The sequence below is a fragment of the Tamandua tetradactyla genome, chromosome 11 (genome assembly GCF_023851605.1).
Source record: "Tamandua tetradactyla isolate mTamTet1 chromosome 11, mTamTet1.pri, whole genome shotgun sequence".
NCBI lineage: Eukaryota > Metazoa > Chordata > Mammalia > Pilosa > Myrmecophagidae > Tamandua > Tamandua tetradactyla.
The window spans coordinates 61,378,103-61,393,415 of NC_135337.1; the positions used below are offsets into that span (position 1 = coordinate 61,378,103).

The window sequence follows — 15,313 nt, forward strand, 5'->3', positions numbered from 1 at the left end:
CTCGGGCACCAGTCCCCCCACGGCCACACACTGCTTTTCTGGCTCTCCGGCTGAGAGGCTGAGAGGCGGCGATCTGGGGCTGCCTGCTCACTTCAAAGGCTCACTGCCAGCACCCCCCGTGCAGGCTCGCGGGGACGGGTCCCCAGAAATGGGCCCCACCTGGCACTCACTTTGAGCCCCGGGTTAGCAATGAGGCGGGTGTTGTCACTGAGATAAGCTGTGTAGTGCTCCACCATGCGCTTTGTCTCTGGCTGGCTGAGGTGCTCATAGGGGGAGGAGAAGCTGCCAGCAGACAGCATGACGGTCGGACTTTCTGAAAGAGAAGCATACAAAGCAGGCCTGAAAACACTGAGACTTCATCTCAGGCCAAAACAAAAGCATCCGTAAGGCTGTGCCAATTAGTCAGCTATGTTGGCTTGATGTTTTCTATAAGCAGTGCTCCGAGTCTGACATGAAGAGGAACGAGGAAGGAAAGAAAAGCACTATTTTCTCCTGTCAGGGCGCATGCAGTCCTAAGGGAGCCAGAGGAGACACAGGCACTAGTCAAAACAAATGCCTGACATGGCAACCATCCATTATTAGATTTATTATTAATTATAAGTCTATCTATATATCTCTGTAGCAATTATAATTAATAATTATTCATTATTAGGTTTCCATATAAGATTTTTACACTTATTAGGATCTAGGAGGCAGGGTATGACAGAGAGCGAGGCGGGGCTGAATCTGGGCTAAACCATTTCCTGACTGTGCGATGCTGGGCAAGCTGCAATATATATAGTATTTCTCTCATCTGCAAAGCAGGGGAAATAATAGCACCAATCAGAGCTATTATGAAAATTATATGATTTATTATGTATAAGACAAAGAGTCAATAAGTGTTAAGCACTTAACATATTAACTCAGTAAATGTTCACTATTTATTGTTCTTATCAGTATTATTATTTGGGACGAAGAAAAGAGGAAACAGAGGAGTTAATGTAAAGGCCAAATAAAAATCATATTCTCTGAGCTATAGTCAGCTAAACTAAACATAAAAAAAGCATGTGGAAATAAACCCGTTAGTCGTATACATAAATTGTTGGTCATCCCCAAGAGGAAAATTCTGGTTCTCTATTTGAGACAAAAATAGCTACAATGAATTATATTATGAAACTGTATCTTTGTCTTCAAGAATTTTTACTGCCAACTCTCATATTTTTACAAGTTTTTGTTTTTTTTGCATGGGCAAACAGCGGGATATAAGTTTTAATATAGTTTAAAAAGCACTATCATGTGTCCTGAGTCATTTAAATCTGTGGTTCAATTCTTGTACCTTTTATTAGTTTTCCATCATTGTGGTCATGTTTTCTTATTGCCCGGTTATCATTTGATTGTGCTGGACATTGTAATTAAAAACCAATTTGGTGAAAGACTAAGGCCAAAGAGGACAGCAGTAGCTTCCCCAGAGAGGACTGTTGTTAATTCTGTGACATGCCACCTCCCCCATCCCCCAACCCGGTGAGGCAGGTAGAGTGGCAGAAACAGTCCCCAGTAAGGAACCAGGATAGCGGCTTAAGCTCTGCATTGTGTGACTTTGTTTTTTGACTAGTCTGTGACCATCTTAATTCAAGTTTAATGCCCGAGATCCCCTGGACCGCTCAGGGGACAGGAATCCCAAGTTAAAGGCTGGTTTATTTTTAGTTCACCCTTATCCTATAGATAGAGTCCTGCAGGATATCTGCATGTATATGTGTAGGGGGTGAAGGTGAAGGGAAGTGGTTTCATTTATTAGAGTCTCTACCTTTTGGGGATCTGGATCAGATTTTTGTTTTTCTCCATAGCCTCAAGATACCACCTAAAGCACAGTTTAATTTCAATTCAAATACTGCAAAGTATCTGAAGTTTTAACCTCTGTATGCTTCAAGCACTATCTGGGATGCAGCACTGTCTAATTGAAATAGGATGCAATTCACAAACGTAATTTTAAATTTTCTAGCAGCCGCATTAAAATAGCAAAAAAAAAAAAAATCATTTTAATAATATATTTAATGGTACCCAATGCCTGAACTATAATTTCAAGATGTATTCAACATAAAAAGTTAAGTATTAGGTCTTTGAAATACAGTATGTCTTTTATACTTATGTCTTAGTATGGATTAGACAGATGCTCAAAACTGTGGCAACTATCATATTAGATGGAGCATCTATGAGGGATTATCAGAAGGAAATTAAAAACCTAGGCCTGAGCTTTTTTTCTCATCAAGAAAAACTGCTGCATGTCACTGTTTCAAATTTCAAAAGTGACCTTCCTTCACCAGCAGTGGTGCTTAGCTTGCTCACAGAGCACTTAGAAGAGTCCTGCACACATTAGCTTGGCTGTGCAGTAAACACTTCTTAAAAATACGAATTAAAGAGCACATGCATTCTTTTGTATAAAAATAAAGAAACAAAGAAAAGCTCCCAAACTTAAATCAAAACAAACAAAAAACTGTAAGATCCACTCTTCTTTGACTGACATCCCTGGCTCTCTCCAAATTGTCTACAATGCTGGAACATGTCATAGAAGAGAGTACTTAATCACACTGGTCTGTTTTTTCTGATCTCATATCCAGGCGGAATTCTCCAGAATGGAATTTAAAAGAGGCACCCAAACACAAGAGGTCTTATTTGGGACCTAGAGTCTGGTGACACATCTATCTCTGATCTTCCCACCAGCAACCCTCTCCTCTACCAGCTGTGCAATGATCCTTAGCTCCCCACTTTTTTGACCCCTATGCACCTTCAATAGTGAAAAGAGAATATTTGCACAAACCATGTGCATGCTATACTGTGGCATACTGACAGAGACATCACAAATGCCTTAGTGTATGTCTGGCCCACGGCAGCAAACTGTAGAAGAGACCGCAGCACGACACAGGCAAGGCGCATGAGTAGAAAGTAGCTTCGCTACTTTCTGTGTTATCTTGGGAAAATGACCTCTTTCTGGCAAACCCAGATGTCTTCAGTTATACCATATCAACTCAGATGATGACTGCAAAATGCCTGGCACATAGTGAATGTAAATTCCCTTTTGTTTCCTTTGAATTACTTGCCTGTTTCCTAATCTTTTAGAAGATAGAGACCTGTAGTCAGTATTGTTGGTGTGTCACATACATTTCCTTAGGACTCTCCATGCCATCTCCCATCCGTGTGCTTGCTGCTTTGGGCTACTGAAACCCCCTCACCCAGCACCAGCAGAAAATTGAAGTAACGAAGGAACATGAAAGCTCAGCTCACTTCCATGAGTTCAGACAAACTCTGGGGTGTCATTTATACTCCAGAGCCCCCCTATAGAATCAAGCTGAGACTGCAATGTCCCCTTAAGTCAAACTCCTGCTTGCCTTCTCCCTTCCCCTGTCTTGCTTTCCTCACTTCCTTACCTTTTTTTCCTGAGAACCCATCTCTGATAAATCACTGACACACAAATCCTCATTTCAGCATCTGCTGGAGAACCTGGCTCTACACAAGACTTCAAATCCTTTTTTGCATCTGTATCTCCAGATCACTTGGCACTATAGGTATTCAACATTTTAAAAAAAATTCATACTGATATGTATGGCAAGCTGCTCTGATAAGATCACGAAAGAAGCAGAGAAAGAAAAGGGCCTTACCGAGAGTCGCCAGCTGTTTGAAGTGGAGGCAGGCACTAGGCTGGCCGAGCAGGTCCAGGCGGTGGTACAACAGTTTGCTGCTGGGAACGGTGTTGAGGTTCTTGAGCTGTCTGACAGGAACTTCTGGTTGTATCACCACGATACACAGAATAAAGGAGGTGTCTTGTACCTATAGAAATCAATAAAGAATTTCCAACAGAAAATGAAGACTCCATGAGACAAGGACTTCGCCCATACTGCATTATTTTGCCCTTTCTCTTTTAACCTTACATAGAAGATGCTCACTAAATATTTGATGAGTGAAAGAAGGGCATCAAAATGGGGTGATAGAAATATCTCTAGCAAAAGTTTACATCTCGTATTTTTTCTTTTCTCGATGAGGCAAATTAATGTAGATGATAGAAAGTCTTAGGGCCAATGAAAAGATTATAAAGTCATCCCTTTGAAACAATGAAAGGGGCCCTCTTATTTTTGCTCACTTGGTTGATGGACACAAGCCAGAGAACGGCATGAGAATACACTTATTTCTACTTGAGTTTGAAATGCATTTCAAATATATATAATTGGTTGAAAACTGACCTTTTTTCAAGTCACTCCACACTTTTAAGAAAGAATTCAGGAGCGGCCCATACAGAATCCTGTTTATTCTATTTCCAAAGACTGTTTTCACTTTTCCTGCTTGGAGACATCAGTGTCACCACTAGGTCCATCAAAGGCACAAACCCTAGGGTCTCCCACAGAGCCTTCCTGACTTGTCAGTTCAGACCAGGGTAAGTAGATGTGCTATAGCTTAGTCTAATTTTTTTTAACTCACATTTATTTAGAAACAAGAAAATATTCCATTCTTATTTATTTGTCAATTTCATATCGGCTAATTTGTCTACACGCTAAAACTTTTCTGTGATGCCAAAGTCAATACTCGACGTACTTTTGCAGTCGTTAGAAGACACGCACAGAGTGGCAAAAACTTTGAGTTCTCTGACATGCATGTGCCCAGTTGAGATCAAACAAGGTGACAAACAGCCTTCTTTGTTCCAGCTGTCATACTGTCAAGAAATGTCCTTTTAGAGGCATAGTTAGTTTTTCCGACATTTTTGTGTCAAATGTGTCGGTGATTTCATGGTTTAAAATGGACCCCCAGCATAGTGCTGAAGTGCCTTCTGGTGTTTCTAAGTGCAAGAAGGAGGTGATATGTCCTATGGAGAAAACATGTGTTAGAGAAGCTTCATTCGGCATGAGTTACAGTGCTGTCAGCCAGGAAGTCAATGTTAATGAATCAATATATATTAAATTTGCATCTTTATTTAGAAATGCACATAAAAACAAGGGTGTAGGTTGATGAAAATATGACCAGAGGCTCGTAGGACCTATCCCTGCCTTCCTCTAGGAGCCATGGCTCAGTATTTGCTAATTCTGTGTTTGTAGTGACATAGCTATTACAAATAATGAAAATCGATGGTTCTTTCAGATTCACCTTGCTCTTAGAAAACAGACGTGTGAACCAAACTTGGTGGGAAAGTGATGTCCACCCAAAAATCAAAAGCCAATTCAAGCTACTTTGTTTTATCTATAGTAAGGGCTAAAAAAATATAATAAAACTACACTTGTCTAGTGTAAGTTTTTTTCCAGAAGACAGAGCCTATTTAAAAAGATGGACGGTAATTAGTGAAGAGGGTGATGACTACCTAAGCCAGAACAAAAGGATGGTCCCTTATACAGTGGTACAAAGAATCTACTTTACGGTCAAGGAGACATTTTTCCCTAGGCAGGCTACAGTGAAGTGCAATTAAGGTTTGTGAGGATGGCTGCGGCATCCTTAAACACAGGAGGGACTAGCATCTTCCTGGAATTGCTTTCAAGTACTGCAGCCAAATACATTCAATTAGATTAGCAAATTTAATCCTCTTCCTCCATCTGCCAAATTAGAAAGTGACAGGCTGTTCTGAAGTGGCATTTACTATTTTCCTTTCTCCCCATCTCACACAGTCATCCTTTGAGAGTTTATGCTTTCCTCTATTTCTTGTTCCAAGGAACCAAAAGAAAAAAAAAATACTACCTAAATCACCAGGGTATCATTTTATAATTGGGTGTACTCTGTAAGAGAAAAAGCTACTCTAGGTAACTAAAAGCAGTACTTCATAAATAGTCCTTAGCGGGAAAGGGAAACATATTTTAACGTAAGCCTTTCTCTCGTGTTAACTGAAAGAAAAACAGTCTCTGCATAGAGGATCTGCAATGCTCCTAGCTGGGTTCTCTGGGCTGAAAAGCAGTTTCTTTCATCAACTGCACCTGGGACCCTATATCTGGAAGTGAACCAGGCTGTGAAGCTCGGGGATCCTCAGAGTCTTCTGATCATCAACATGCCTTTTGTCATGGCACAAGGCCCTGCAAATGCTCAAACATGGACCAGGGCAAAGTGTGGCACAGCGAGCTCTGAAGGCTGCTCACATACTCTCTCAAATTATATTTAAATTAAGCCAGTGAAATAGCCCATCGGTACCTGCTAAATCTGTGGATGCTAAGAAGTTTAGTCAATTATTCTCAGCACAAGCTAACTCTATTTGGGTTCTATTCAGTAGAAGAATCCATTTTATTTCGTAGGACAACGTGTGTATCAACTTGCCCCCAACCCGCCCTACTGACAATTTAAAGAGATCTACACATTTACTCTTATTATTGGATAATCAGGTGAACCTTTTATATTTCAATTTCATTATTTATGATCTCCCTAATTTCTCCACTTACTAGTGACCCGCCCGACAATTTCAGAACTGAGAAAGCTGGCACTTCTTCCAGAAGCGATTACAGGATTACATTCAGTTTGGTTACAGAAAATGGCCAGAATTTACCAGTGACTCTGAAAAAGGACTCTAAGAAGAGTTGCCACTGGATTTATTTACTGCACAAAGGTCTTATAAATGTCTAAATTTCTTTCTTTTTTAATGCCAACAATTATTAATTCAGACATTTTCCTAGGTTGTAACTGAGCTGCTTTCCATCAGGATAAGCCGGAAGTAACAATCGCCAATTTTGAATATAAAAAGCCTATTTTGAAGTAAGAATTCTTTGGATGGCCCACTCTTTCTGATGTGAAAATTAAGCAATTAATGAAAAAAATGTATGTATATAAGGATAAGAGCAGATAGATTCTTAAAAATTCTGAAAATGAATTGGCTTAGAGAATTTCAAAACAGACCTTGACTTTCCTCAAATGTGCATTATCAAACAATAAAATATCCAGTATAATTAGGCTTATAAACATAAGTTTCTGAAATGGGTCTATTTATTATTTTGTTTGCTCTAGTTTCTGCTTTAGCTGTAATGACACTTTAAGGACCAGAAAAGAAGGTCAGAGGAGACTCATGGAAAGGCATGCTGACTGCTCCTGGACCCTCTCATTCTTACCCCAGATAATGACACTGTGCTTAGCTGCTTGTCTAATTGTCTGACTCCACCACTAGGCTAGATGCTTGTTCATCCTTCTTAAGCCACAGTAAATGTTCAATAAGTAGTTCTTGAAGAGATGGATGTATAGGACCCTTTGGAGTCAACAAGTGAAACAGCAGATATATCCATCTAAGGGAATCTCAAGTACGACTGCATTTAAGCTCAATGATTAAGATACAATGATGAAAATGAAAGTCCGCTCTGCTTTTGGTGTGTTACAGAATTTTCAGGTGCCACATGGCATTGTTACGCTCTGATGGGAAGGGAGAGGAGAGGAGAGGAATACAGGTTATATGGATGGAGTGTGCTGGATTCTGTTTTACTGTGCTCTTTGAGATCCAGTGTCTGAATTAGGCTAAGAAGAGAAAGCTTCAGTGGGTCATACATTATAGCTAAATGGTCAATCAGTTCATGCTGAACAACAATAATTCAAGTTCTAATCCGAAAGTTTCTTTTACTTGGACTATGGCAGTGGAGGGCATTTATACTTTCATGTGTCCTTTTCAACTTTCGACTTTCATGCTCTGACTTTTTAAATGATAAAAAACAACTGGATAAGGGGAGCAAGGGTGGTTCAGTGGTAGAATTCTAGCCTGCCACGTGGAAGACCTGGGTTCAATTCCTGGCCTATGCACTTCCAAAACAAATGAACAAAGAAACCAACAAAAACAAACAAACAAAAAATTTAACAAATGGTGTTGCAATAAAAGGATTCTCACATGGAAAAGGAATAAAACGTGACCCCGCCATACAATATACAAACAAAACAAAACAAAAAAACAACTGGACTAATCTAAATATGCACTAATAGGGGATTGATTGGTTAAAGAAATTATGATCCATCTATACAATGTAAAGGTATATAGCCATTAAGGGCACACACCCCTCCACAGAGACATATGCCATGTATGTGTGTAAAAATTTTCTGGAAACTACTGAAAGTGGTTACTGCTGGGAGAAGTAGTTGACTCTTCAATTTATATCCTTTATATGGTTTGATGTATTCATCATGAACATTATTAGTTTTATAAACAAAAAAGGGAAAGATCTCTAAAACATCTATGGAGCCTCTTCATTTTCTAATCACTTTTAAATTGATGGGTAACATAATCAGACCTAAATTTCCCTGAAATCCCTACACAAAGAAGATCACGGCACCCTGTAGCTGCTCAGATGACTTCCTTCACTCACCATCTTCCAGGCATAGCTAACGTTGTAGGCTTCCTTTCGGGTTTCTCTCAGCTTGTTTATGTGCCAAGACAGGGATGAGTTCACAGGGACCGCGATAATCTGACTACCCAGAGGGAGGCTGTATTGGCAAACAGAATTAAATACTTCAGGCAAAAGATAAATTTAAGCACTTAATTAAAGGCAGGGAAGAAGCTGTGAGTCAAGGACTACCTCCTGATTTTGAAAGCAATGAAACTCGCCACTTCTGAAGGGGATAATGTGCAATTTTCAATTTTGTAAAAGCATCACATTGGCTCTGCTCTAAGAACATTCCTTACTCTCTCCACTTGCCCCCCAATTCTAATTCACTACAGGGACAAACTTGTCTCAAATCACTCAGTCACTAAATTTCTACCAATGAACTCAAAGACCCATTTTCAACTAATCCATCACTATTGGAAAAAATCCAATCTCGTGTTTATTTCAAAAGAAAACGTTGTATAAGATTGTGCTGCCAACTTGGAATGGACACCTCTTTGCCAAGCTATCTTTTTAGCATGCAGTAGAGCTCTCAACCTTTTATTTTGCTAACTTTTCTCCAATCGGAATTTTTTTTAAAAATGAGATGGTATATGTGGATTTTACAATTTAAGTCATTGGGAATACAGATTTTCATTTGCAAGATTTCCCCCTCAAATATCTCAAAGACCATACACAAAGTAAACAAAATCTTGGTTATTATTCTTAATGGAAAAACTTCAGAGTATATTTTTGATAACTTTAAAGTAGCTATGTACTTGCTTTTTTATACTATAGCAAACACTCATTTCACTTTAAAGGGTCCTATTCTCAGAGAAAAACAAAAACTATGACCCTCACCTTTTCCTTACCTTAGGATATTTTGCCGAACCAACTCAAATTTGGGGATATTTTCATAATGTATGATGTCAGTATGAAGGGGGGGTTCTGATAGTAAATATGGCCTGGTAAGAGAAGGGTGCATAAGTGTATACCCTGAAAAAGAAAACAAACAAACAAAAAATGTATGCTACGGGAAATATGTAGTAGGAGCAACATTTCTAATAAAAGTGCTTATCACTGGTCTGAAATGTAGGCATCTCTGGGATAAAGGTCCTGTACTCAACTTCTCAGTATGTAACTCACCAGTCCAATAAAACTCAACTTGTTTTCTATGTGCTTGTATAAAACAACTGGAGTGTAGAAAATTATAGAAAACCTGTCTAATCAAGGATATTTTGTGATACAGTTCTTTAGAATTTTCAATTAAAAAATGTTATAATCTATCACAAACATTTACACCATTAAATGAAAAGACAACAATACAGACAAAAAAATTGACACACATGATCACATCCTTCAAAACTCAAGAGTCTCATTTGCCGGGGTTACAGATACTGGTATCTACCACTCAATACAGAACAGAAACAAATGTATAATTTTTAGATATGCTCCGCCATTATTTTGGTGTTCTACTATAAATAAGCAGCCTTAGTCACACCGTTTTTCTTTAAATAAATCATTCTCCAACTTCTCTAGAATTAGAATAGCCACAGATATTTTCTCCAGGTTGCTAAAGAAATGATTCATCTCTATGATTGATTGTTAAACGGTTACCTTTGTCATCTATGAGAAAAGTATAGGAAGCCAAAGAGTCTTGGTAATATGTCACGTCTTCAAGGATGTAAGCCAGGTTCACGTCCACCCCTACAATTCCCAGAAGAAGGTTTCCAAAATAACAGGGTTTACTCACGGTCATTATCAAACCTATGGGTTAAAAACAAAAAACAATACTGAATGGCAGAGAAGTTCGTGGCCAGAGACTTGAGGCTGTGCTCTAATGAATCATCTCAATTTCCTGAAAAAGTTTCCTGTATGATCCAGTAACCAACAGGATAAAAAGCAAAGTAAGAGTTCCCTATGAGGAAAACAGAGTCCTCTGGAAATTCAGATATCCTAGTTAATTTAAAATGAGGCAATTTGAACATTCTCCACTATATTTTCACGGAATAGGATATGGCATTCCAGATCATTATACATCATTCTATGTGTGGAAGTGAGGAGATTCAGCCAAAGTTGGAAGACCTCTGGACAAAGAATAAAAAACTCTGGTTCTAGCCCAGCTAGGCCCTGATGTGTGACATGTAGGATCCGGTACATAACTTCTCTGAGCCTTGCTTTCCACATTGGTTTTAAGGGCAAAACAGTAACTGCTTTATTGATTTCTAGAGGTTGCAAGATAAAAAGAGATAATGGGTAAAGGCAAGCTTATAGATACCATTATTATATTCATCAACGTATCTTTTTCAAGAAATAGGAAGATGAGAAGGAAAAGCTCAGAAAGGTACAGCATCTTCTTATCTGACCACACATGATGGAGACACCAAGTTCCCAAAGGAACATACTTATTATTCACCGAGGTCAGGGGCTGCCAAACTTTTACGTGAAGAGCCAGACAATGAACAGCGACACCTCTGTTGGTCACACACAGTCTCTGTTGCACATTTGTCAGCTGTTGTTTTTTTTAACAACCCTTTACAGATCTAAAAAGCACACCTGGCTCACAGGCTGTACAAAAACAATACAACCAGGGACAGGGAAAAGCAAAGGGGCTAAAACTCTGCAGAGCGCAGGGTGGGATGCAGCAGGTTAATGCAGCGCCCTGAGCCTGGGTACAAGTCAGGTTCACGTCCACCCTCCAGTTCCCAGAAGTAGGTTTCCAAAATAACAGGGTTTACTCCCGGCTGTTATCAAACCTGTGGGTTAAAAACAAAAAACAACTGGGAATAGCAGAGAAATAATCAGCTAAAGGCCACCTTAAAAAAGAAACACAATCTTGCTTTTAAATTATCAACTGGGAAAGAAGACTCTTCTACCATTATGGTACATAAACATGCTAAGCTCTTGTGACAGTAACAAAATCCCCAAATGCTGCATTTTCAACTAAAGGACATGACTTTGCTGTGAAGAACAAATATGTCCAGTAGCTGATATTTTCATCTTAGGAGGTCTCCCATTACAGCCTTGTCACTGTGGGTTTCCATACACTCAGTGACTCCAGTCAGAGAGTCAGAGAAGATGTCACCCAATAATTCTTGGGACTACAAATACAAAGAGGAAAAGACACCATGGGAGGGAGTGCAACAGACCCGGAAACCAGTCTGTGAAATCCAGTTCTGATCATAGCCCTCTGTGATCAGATATTCATCAAAAGGTCCTGAAACTAAAATTTAGACAGCATCAGCCAACAGGGGACCAAAGCTGCATCCGATTTGGTTTAAAGTGTTCAGAGAAGCCCTCTGGGCTGTAGAAAGTGCCTATGAGGAAGCCGCACGTCCTACCTGATCCCACCAATTGTAACAGAATTTGGCAACGTAATTCCCCGTTTTTGGACAGGACTTGATTTCTACATCTGTTTTTCCTCCTTTCACAAAGTATTGAAATGATATGCTGGTCTGTCTTTTTCTTATCAGACTTAGAAGCTGGCTGGTGGTGGGGTGTGTGCCTCACCCATCACTGCCAGGCACAGTGCTTGGCTAGCACTCAGGATGTCAAGTGAATTCAATACTTGACACTCTCCCTCGGAAGGGAAATACCTCACCTAATGGTGAGCGCTTCTAATCTGTACAAATCTGTGGGCCCTGACAGAAAGAGGAAGATACAAAATTTGAAGCATGACAGTAGCTGCCATATTTTTCCTTACAGAAAGAATCGTGTGGTAGATTGAATTATGTATCCCAATTTAGACATGTTCTGGACCTGCATTCCTGTGGGTATGAATCCATTGTAAATAGGCTCTTCTGAAGATGTTATTTTAGTTAAGGGATAAGAACAGGATAAATACGAATTATGGGTAAATGAAAAAAAAAGGCTGTATTTTTATTGAGTACATACTGTTGGCCAAACATTATTCTAGATGCTTTAAATGTATTACTTAATCTTCACAATTGCTTTGAATTTTGTAAAGGTTAAGTATTTTAACCAAGATTATAATATGAGGAACTTGTGGCATCACAATAATAATAATGAGTAAAATAATAACAAGGGTGAACATTATTTATTAGCTGGGGTAGGGAGGTAGTATACCAGGCACTGATAAACCTTACCTATATTATCTAATCAATTCTCCTGAAAAGATTTATTAAACCCAATTTATAGATGTTCAAATGGAGAATTAGAGTAAACAACTTACCATGAATTTAAGGGGAAGAGAAGGATTTGAAAGCTTGTTTGGTACTAAGCCTGTGTTTGTTTAACCATACAATGCCCTTGAGGTTGAATCCTAAGTACTTCTGGGTTTATTCACAGCTTTCTATGCAAAGCTACCGTTTATTTTCAATTCACTATGTTGTGGATATTGGGAAATCCCCTTCCAAGCCTTCCTAGAAGATACATCCAATGTGTCTACTGAGGTTGGGGAAATGAGGAAGAAATAGGGCTGGGGATTTCTTCTCTAGCATGTGGAACTACAGACAGATGGCAGGAGGCTCTGCAACCCTCTGACCCAGAGAAAGGGATGCCCACTGCCTTGCCCTACACTAGACCCTCCAATGCTCACATCCGAGACTTGAAAAATATCTAAAAATTATCATCTCTGTGGACTCTCACTTTTATCTGTCCATTTCTTTTCTTTATCCTTTAGTGGAAAGTTTTGTCAAACTCACCATCTCCCATTTCATCAGAGAAGGGGAGGCTAAAGACAGCTTCGTCTATCATTCGGTTGGGAAGGTTTGTATAGAACCTTCCAACTGTGGTCTCCAGGTTACTGAGCTGGTTCAGCACCATCATGCTGCCCTTGACCACGGGCAAGGCTGTCCGGTCCAGCACACCATACTTTCCTGAGTTCTGCTCAGCCAGATCTCTCAGAAAGGCCAGCTCTTTCAAACCAGTCACCCCATCTGAAATGGAAACAAATGGGAAGACAACATAAAACAAAATGGTTTGTATTCATACCATACTTTTCCATTTACATCTAAAAACAGCACGGATGAGATTTTGCAGTACCAAAGGAGCATCTAATATACCCAGATATTTGTTCTGACTGAGAAACACAGCAGGGGGATGGTCCGGCCTCAGTCTAGAGGGTACAGGGATTCTTCTAAAATCAACAATGAAAAACACATGAATAAATAAAGGAGCCCTGTTGGGTTAGGATATGTTTTCTCCTAAAGGTTTAAATACAAATTTTAAATTATCTTTCTTCATTTAATATTTGAAAGCACAAGTAATGATTAGCAAGTCTGCATCTAATTTAAATAAGTAGATGAAGTCATAAGCATTTTCATTCCTTACCTCTCTGGCTATAAAATGCTTTCCAAAGTTTCATGCAACTAAATGAAAGAAATCATGGATTGCATTTAGTGATGCCCCCAAACCCTGTTTTTTTAAGTTCACTTTAATTACAAATGTTTTCATGCTTGATATTTGTTAGGATAATACTGGATTTGATTTACTTAACATATACTCTACATTTAGAGGGTCTTAAAAACTTGGTAAAAGATTTAGACATACTGGGATGTATTGTTCTACAACATCTGCAATCTATGGCACAAAAATAAATTTAATAAACTTCTTTTTAAGTGTGCTATTGCTGGAACTCAGTCAAAAGGATTAGTAATTGATTGCACATGGCACCAATGTAAACAGATTCAAATGATTTCAGCCACTACTGAGGCTTTACCAATAAGTTTAAAAAAGATTTTGCATCATGTTCTTAACGAGTGATAGCAAATATGAATTGTTCAGTCATTAAAATGAACCTGAAGCTTCCATTGTTTACCTACTGAATGTGTCTTGATCATTTCCAAATAGGGAGTACATCAGTTTTTAGTTTTAAAAATCCATCTCTAAAGTTGTGGCAGAATCTAATGGATACACTTTTTTCCTTAAAACACTGCACTGAAATATTGTGACTTTTACTCCACTCATGTAATGCTATACGAAAGGAAAAATTACCTGGATCAAAGTAAGTCAGAATCAGATTATTGTTCCCTTTCATTGCATACAGATGCAATGAAATGAGATGGGGAGGAATATGCTCCAGAATGAATGACAAATACAAAAAGTATGACTAGTCCCTGAACTTATGCCATTGAGAAGCTCACAGAAGCTAATAATAAAAGGACATAATTTAAAACAATATATTTCCTTTCTTTATCGTGTACTGCTTGGCTCTCTCAACATATAAAAGACAAGTGACAAAGAACATGTACTAGGCAGAGAGGAACACTGTGGGATGGAAGGTTGTCAGGGTTGGCTATTCTGTGACATTCCATCATGAAATGCTATGCATGGGAGGCAATCAATAGGTGACACACCGCGAAAGTGCTGGATTGTTCTACTGTCATGGTCATGCTGGGAACTACATTTCCCAGAATCTCCTGCCCTGTAAGTTTCCAGGATAAAGTTGGCCAAGAGTGAAATGATGGGAGATTTGGGAGGCAAAGGGAAGCACAGCCACCATGCTCTGAAGGTTGCGGCTAAGGAGAGGTGCTGAGCGACAATATGCAGACGTATCTGAGGGTTCTGCTTCGTCCCGCTCTTCCCTGGTCCATGTTCAGCTCCCTTTCCCAGCCACCGGCCTGGCCCCTGACAGCAACCCAGGACCACCCAGACCCTCCACTAAGAACTCCCAGGGGCAGCAGCCTTGGAGAGGCCCCCACGAACTTCTCCGCCTCCTGCATGGTCCTGATTCCCACAGCATGGTTCTCATCTTCTAGACTTCCCTGAAAGCTCTGAGCTGCTCACCATGCCAGAGCTGCCTACTAAACTTTCTCTGAGTTGTCAACTCCTCTTTTTTGGACCTTTACTTCCCCAGTTTCTCCCATTATCATGTATAGTCTTGTTCTGTAGTACAAAGAAATAATAGATTCTTTATTCCAAAATTTTCTTAGGGTTCTGCTTCCTCTTTTGAATCTTGACTTACAGAGTAAGGAAAGGAGTCTACCCTTATGAACAACACTGAGAGATGGTATTTGGAGAGAGGGAAAACTGGCAGTGAGAATGTGTATTTGGCAAGATTAAGGGACAAAGGGAAGAGAGAAAAG

General features: G+C 39.4%; 1 protein-coding gene across 2 annotated transcripts in view; it reads right to left on the reverse strand.

Moving 5' to 3' along the window:
- Positions 1-15,313, reverse strand: part of CACHD1 (cache domain containing 1) — a 222,435-nt gene that overhangs the window by 27,714 nt on the left and 179,408 nt on the right. For both annotated transcript variants that reach the window (XM_077120712.1, XM_077120713.1), the window contains exons 9-14: positions 12,932-13,165; positions 9,885-10,034; positions 9,140-9,263; positions 8,271-8,388; positions 3,633-3,801; positions 171-313 (exon numbers count right to left, since the gene is read on the reverse strand). In XM_077120712.1, the coding sequence (XP_076976827.1) occupies positions 171-313; positions 3,633-3,801; positions 8,271-8,388; positions 9,140-9,263; positions 9,885-10,034; positions 12,932-13,165 (938 nt within the window). The remainder of the gene's footprint in view (positions 1-170; positions 314-3,632; positions 3,802-8,270; positions 8,389-9,139; positions 9,264-9,884; positions 10,035-12,931; positions 13,166-15,313) is intronic.